The sequence below is a fragment of the Silene latifolia genome, chromosome X (assembly GCF_048544455.1).
Source record: "Silene latifolia isolate original U9 population chromosome X, ASM4854445v1, whole genome shotgun sequence".
Lineage (NCBI taxonomy): Eukaryota > Viridiplantae > Streptophyta > Magnoliopsida > Caryophyllales > Caryophyllaceae > Silene > Silene latifolia.
The window spans coordinates 317,699,504-317,706,653 of NC_133537.1; the positions used below are offsets into that span (position 1 = coordinate 317,699,504).

Consider the following 7,150-nt stretch of genomic DNA (forward strand, 5'->3'; position numbering starts at 1 on the left):
TTTAGACAAAGATGAAGGTCGTCTAAACTCTAAACTATGAAGGGAGGTTTTTTCATCTTGTTCATATTCATTCATGTATATACCTGATTTATGAAATTAAAATTGACCCACAAACAAAATTAATAAAAAAGGTTTACAAACTAAGAACACTTGCCTTGGTTCCACTCACGTACCATACACATGTTGTGTCTTCTATATTAGTTGTCATCTTCTATGATTCGATTATATTGGACCCTTGTACCCAAACTCGAATTGACTTGATCCGAGCTAAATATGATTGTCGTATGACTCGTATCATACAACAATCTTACACCAAACTGACTGCTTTTTAATTTAACCCAATAGGTTTGAGCAAAAAAAGGGAAAAAAAAAAGAATCTGAACAGATCAATAGATGAAGAAGGATTATAATTATTTCTTTTTGTTAAGATTCCATCTCTTTAAAGTAAATTTACAATGGAACCTCTAAATGTGCTAAATACTCTACCACTAAATGTATTTCCATATTACTTTCCCCTATCTATTTGTAAATCTTGAATATATAAGAGATCTAACCGACGATCTCAATTTATACCCTTTGGGTTATTCGAATCAAATTTCATGATCGGTCATGACACTGCCTTATTTGTTTGAAGAACTCTAAGAAGCTCATTCTTGAGATCTTCTAAAACAAGGGGTTTTCTGATAACCCCGTTTATTCCAATCTGCTTGAATCTATCCCAAAATTCTTCATCATCGCTTGATGTTAAGGCCACAATCAACGGCCAACTGCGGCTTCGACTCCGGAGCTTACGAATACGGGTTGCAACTTCAAATCCATCTAGTTCATTCATATGGAGCTCCAAGAGGATAATTTGGTAACACGAGCCTCCGGGACCAAGTGCATCGAGACACTCAAATCCGGATGAAACTGATGTAATGACACAACCGAGTTTCTGTAGGAGTTTTTTGGTCACTGCTCTGTTTATGTCATCATCATCGGCTAATAATACTTGAAGGCCTCTGAAAATTGAGTTAGAGTTTTCGGATGATTCGCCGGATTCCGAGATAGCTATTCCAATAGATGGTCGTAATTGGAAACTAAGAACCAATGCCATGCTTTGAGGAAATCCCTGAGGATTTGGTACCACCCAAATGTTTCCTTGCATCAGCTGAAATCAGTCAAATTTTCAGTGACAATTAGTAATCTGTGTTAAATGTTTCCTTGCATCAGCTGAAATCAGTCAAATTTTCAGTTATAATCAGTAATTTATGTTCTTTCATCGACAGAATTATGACCTATGTTTCTCAATTCTTCACTTTTATGGCCGAAAGTTTTAGAGCAAAGTCCTTGTTTCTCATAATTTGATCCATGGAGAGTAAAACACTTGGGTATTTACCTATGCCCGACATTCGTAGCTAGATCCAAGTACCATAGTCTATGATTTAAATAAAATTAGTTTCGAATAAATACTTGAAAGAAAAGGTAATAATCTCACCTGGACTAACTTCTGGCAGACACTAAAGCTGAGATCCCGGTCCATGATCTCACCATTGCATCTCTGACCACTATATTTTTTTGTTAAGACTAAATCATCAGGGAAAATCGCGTTACTAATCATTTCAACTTCAAACCGAACATACACATAACCATCAGAAGAGCCCGACCTCCATGTTGCCCATCTCTGATCATTCCTCCCCTGGCTTCCATGTTGAGAGTAAACCCGAAATACCAATGACCCTCCGCCATTGCTATTCTCCACCAAATTACCAACCATATGCAGAATTACCTGAAATACCCTCTTCTCATCACCCAGTACATTATCTGGTAGGGCCCTATCAACTTCAATATTAAACCCAAAACCTTTTTGGGTACACAAACACTTGGCAAAGCAACCAGCTTCGGTTACTAAAGCACGAAGCCTGAATGATCTTAATTCCGATGGGAATCGCCCACTTTCTTTCGGCGAATTGTCCATGATGTCATTTACCAAAAGCGAGAGAACATCTCCCGACTTCATCATAGTGTCGACAATGAGTTTTTGTTCACTGGTCAAGTTCTCGTCTTTTAACACGGAAAGCAATCCCAAAACCGAGTGCATAGGCTTTCTCATTCCATGACTCATACCCCTCTGGAATGAATTTCTAGCTTGACTTGCCATCATTGCATTTCTCTGGGCTTGTTGCAATGCACGATTTTGCTCAGCCAATTTCTCCCTCATGAGCTGAGATTCCTCAAGAACAGCAGCATGAGAGATAGCCACAGCCACTTGGTCAGCTACCACCTTAATAATTTCAAGATCTTGGTTTGTCCAACATCTATCTTGCCTATTTGGTAAAACTAAGACGAGTAATGCATAGCAAGCTTGCATTAATTCAGGAGTTCCTCCTTTAAAATTAGACACCCTGAGCATAGGCATTCGTATTGCGGCAACAGCTCCATGATCTTCGAGCTCACCGCTGCTTCCATGGGCGAGAGCTGAATCTATCCCAAGTAACTGTACTTCATTACTCTCCTTAATTCTTTTTACATCGGGATCAGCATAAGGCATTCTACAATTGCTGTAATTTGGAAAATTCCTCCCTTTTAACTCATGGGTTAAAATTACCTCTGTCCTATTTTCATTAGGCATCCAAACCGCACAGTTTTGCAAATCCAAAGTTTTTGAAAGCTCAACCATGGTTGTATACAAAATTGTATGCCGGTCCAACGATTTTCTGATCTCTTGGGTAAGCATCCTAACATGCCAACCCGCCTCACTTTGTTTCTTGATAAGACCAACTTCCCTACCTAGATCCCAAGTCTTCTTCTTCAACATAAACTCCCTCACCTTCACCTTAAGAAGCAAGGGGATTAGGGTGTACAAAGTGATAGCAGTTGCACACGACACCAAAGCAGTCAAGGACTTGAATGTCGTGAGTGCAACAGCTAACTGAAACCCGTGTGGTCCGTAAGTCCAACCATTAAGCAAATGAGTCATGCCACAAAGAACAATGAAGGCTATAAACTCAAACAAAACCCATTTGAAGGGCACATTGGAGCAACTGACAAAGTATAACAACTCAACTGGAATCGAGAAATATGCGACCGCAATCAGGAAATCACTCACTCTTTGGCATTCTAAAATGCTTTCAATACTCCAAAACCCCTCGCCCTCATCCTCACAATTACATCTTGGACCGTTTTCTGCAGCCGAAACTGATATCAATAGAGCACAAACCAAAACCCCCGAAGCCAATACCTTCCACATTGTATTAACACAATCAATTATAAATATCACCGATCAATTCAAATTCCAAACGGACTATTATACATGAATAAGGTCCATGAGAGCATCACCATTATTTGCATGCCCTTTCCACCATTAAAAAAATACCCCTGCATCAAGCAACAAAATCCCAAATAATTTAAAACCCAATTAAACTTTTTTTTAGCAGGGACCCTTTTGCATTATTAATTTCATACATAAATCTTACATCTAAGATCCAACACTTTCCCCTTGTCTAAAAATGATCCAAAAGTCCAACTTGTCAACCATGCAACAACCCCAAACTAGTACTAGTAAATTCTCTTTATGTTCTTGGAAACTTCCATTGTTCTTCCCAACTAATTTCGCGGTTAAACGATTCTACACAAGTGTTATTACTTAAATAACCCCACTAAAATAACTCCTACTCCGTAGTTAACTACCATGTTTTTTTTTTGTATTTAACGAAGCACGGACTTATTCCCATTACAATAGAGGGAGGGGGATTCGAACCTGGACCTATTGTTGTCCCAAGTACCTCCATCTTTAACCACTAGACTAAGCCATTTTCGGTAGTAACTACCATGTTTATTTGCAATGTTTTATTGTAAAACCGTTCAATATGAATTTAAAAAGACGGAATAAAAGGAAATTAGAAATGAATGAAAGAACTAACCTTGGTTTATAAGAAAAACCAAATTCTAATCTTATTAATAAACACCACCTTCATCTTCATCATTATCATCATCAAAATCAGATCTTTATCTCTTTTCAAAAATAGCTGCTCACTGCACATTAATCACAAATATTTAAAAAAAGCCAAACAAAAGAACAAATATTTACACATACCAAGTATTTAAATTTCAAATAAAATAATCATTAAAAAAATAGCATAAAATCTATAGATATATCCCAATTGGATGCTCAATCTAACAAACAATAACAATAATAATATTATATACAGTATACAATATGAAACATAGTTATGCAATTTAATTGAATGAACCGGTGACCCACCTGGTTGAGTAAAGAATGAACCGGGTTCTTTGTTGATTAAATAGTTATATCTATATACAGAAAGAATAAATGTGGAATATAAAAAGGTGTAAAGAAGAAGGAAGAAATAATATAGAGAAAGTAAGGAGGAGGGTGGTGTTGGTTTTGTTAGCAATATATGCATGCGCCGTTGTATTAGTAGAGAAGAGTGGTAAATAAATGAAGGAAAGGAAGAAAGAAATCAAGGGAGGGAGAGTGTCTGAGTGAGGTGAAGAGAATTTGGTCACTTTTTGGATGTTTGTTAACGTATTTTCCTTTGTGGTTTTAGATTAGATTTGGAATGGAATTGTTTCAAAGTAGAAGACTCTTTCTTGGTTCAAAGAATGTGGAACATAGTCATGAAATCATCATTATCATTGCGTTTACAAAATATTTTTTCTGTCTCATAACTTTATTCTTATGTTTAATATCGAAGATGACTCAGTTTAGTGGTTATGAGGAAAGTATTGTGTACAATAGGTTTTAAGTTCGAATCTCCCCTCACTCTATTGTAATTAGAGCCGGCAAAAAATGCTACGACACGAACACGACACGAAATTAATGGGTTTGAGTTGAGGCTTAATGACCCATTTATGTAAGTGGGTCGACACGAACACGACACGAAATTTAATTGAGTCGAGTTTGGGTTGAGCTCTCTATACACGAACTCGACACGAATAATCTATTTACTAAATTAATCCTATTTTTTCTCGATTCTCCTTCACATAAATATACGCGTAAATATACTTACACTTTTCAAATATAAACATGACACGAAAACCTGACTCGAATTAACGGGTTAAGAGCCACGCTCTATGACCCATTTATGTAAGTGGGTCGACACGAGATTTAAATGAGCCGGGTTTGGGTTGAAGGGTTCGTGACCCATTTACATCTGACACGAACACGAACTCCACACGACCCTATCTTTTTGCCAAGTCTAATTGTGAACCCCCGCAATAAACTTAACATAAAACGAGTAAAATGCAGCGAAATTTTCGGAAATTTTAAAACTTTTTTAAAGTATAAGCGCGGGTTCAATAACTACACAACGGAAAGAAAGTATGCGGAAATAAAATAAAGGTTCATACAAACACGATAGTAAAAAATGGGGAAAATATATCCCACGAATGACAAGACGAAAATAGGTGAGTTTAGCAAAATGATAAATAAAGTCCAACGGTCAATGTACACTACAAGAAACCCTGTTTCGGGCGACTACAATTGCCGTCTGAAATCAGTCGCTAAAACAATATTGGCGACTAAAATTGGTCGCCAGAACACAGTCGCAGGCCGTAGTCGCCAAATGGAATTCGGGCGACTGATTTCAGTCGCCAAAATTGGCGACTGACTAAATAGTCGCCAAACACACAAAATGACGACTGACAGTAGTCGCCAAATTGGCGAGCCAAATTGGCGACTACTTGGAGACTGAAATCAGTCGCCCATGGTTGACTTTCAGTCTCCAATTTGGCGACTACTTCACCATCAGTCGCCATTTTAGCGACTACTTTCGGTCGCCAAGTGGTTGCCATAGGTACTGGCAAACCAGTGGCCACTGGTTTAGGTACTCTGTTTTGCATTTCAGTCGCCATTTTCAGTGTAATTTTGCATGTAAAATTCGGTTTTCCTACTACCCAATCCATTTCATTGCTCGTACTTGCATTTCTATTACTACAACACCAACGCAAACCAAACTCACAACACAAATGGAACACCAATAACCAAATCTCATATATAAAATGAGAATAAACCAAGTTTACAAGTGTACCAACAAATCCTAATCAAACCAAATCCGTCACAAGCCTAACTTACACTACCATGTTCTTAGGTTTTGGGAAAGGGGCACATAAGTCAAGCACAAGGAAAAGAAGCACCCGCGCCAAAACCGCCTCCTCCGGATGGATCATTAGGATCTTGCCAATGAGGACGGGGACCGGAGTTGCATGAAGCAAAAGTAGGCTTCCATCTTGTCGAACTTTTCTTTCATTTCCCGCATTTGTTGATCCCTTTCAGCGTTTTGGTGCCTTTCTTCATCAAGTTGTGCTTGTAAGACACTTACGATTCCCGGCTCATAAGTTTGTTTGGACTTTGAAGAAGTCCTTGCCTTTGGCGCCATGTATAAAACTCCATGAGCTTCTCTGGTTCCATACACTGAGCCCTTTTTGTACCCCTCAACCAAGTCAAACCAAATATCATTATCGGGCCTATTGGGGTTGTTCTCTTTTTCACGCAAATAAGCATCCCACAAAAAAAAAAAAAAAAAAAAAAAAAAAAACAATGCAAATAGAATTAAAGGTTCTTGTTGCGTGAAAAACTTACCTATAACAAATAATCTTATTAAGGGAAATTGACTAATTTAATGAAACTTACATATAATTCCTTGTCTTTCACCTTAGTCCAATGCCTATTACCCTTGTCGTCAACCTTGCTATGCGTGTCTACAAAGAGCTCGGGAGCCGTCATCTCTACCTTACCGTTTTTCTTCCCCTTCTAAAAAACAAACAAGGCATAAATAAACAGTTTTCACGGTTAAATTTTTTTAATAATAATGTAAGGTGTTGTTATCTAGACTTACTCCAAAAACACGGTCCAAGAAAGAACGAGATCCCCCGTAGTGAGTAGCCTCAACAATGCTTTCTTTCTTTCCTCCTCTTTTGTTGAGTGAACCTCGCTCCGACTTGGTCTTAAATTTGGGGGTTGCCCGTTTCTTCATTAGACCCTGATATGTGTTTAGGTGATTTTTACCAAGTTAATTGTATTAGGTCAATGCGGTCTTACTCGTTAGTTGCTTGATTTGATCGTTTGTTTTTGATATTTAAATTAGGAAATAAAGCACGAAATATAAATTGACACGTAAGATTTTGTGACGCGGAAAACCCAATGTGG

At 37.9% G+C, this 7,150-nt stretch overlaps 1 protein-coding gene across 1 annotated transcript; it reads right to left on the reverse strand.

Annotated features, from left to right (window-relative positions):
* Positions 1 to 402: 402 nt before the first annotated feature.
* LOC141617791 (ethylene receptor 2-like) lies at positions 403 to 4,641 on the reverse strand. The gene is made up of 4 exons (XM_074434937.1): positions 4,244 to 4,641; positions 3,903 to 4,014; positions 1,478 to 3,357; positions 403 to 1,150 (listed from the first exon to the last, which is right to left on the reverse strand). Exons 3-4 carry the CDS (start codon positions 3,227 to 3,229, stop codon positions 608 to 610), a joined length of 2,295 nt encoding a protein of 764 aa, XP_074291038.1. The 5' UTR covers positions 3,230 to 3,357; positions 3,903 to 4,014; positions 4,244 to 4,641; the 3' UTR covers positions 403 to 607.
* Positions 4,642 to 7,150: the final 2,509 nt, after the last annotated feature.

Coding starts and splice junctions, on each gene's coding strand:
- LOC141617791 (XM_074434937.1), bottom strand. CDS start 3,229: ATGTGGAAGGTATTGGCTTCGGGGGTTTTGGTTTGTGCTCTATTGATA. Junction 1,151..1,477: donor TCTGCCAGAAGTTAGTCCAG/GTGAGATTATTA, acceptor GACTGATTTCAG/CTGATGCAAGGAAACATTTG.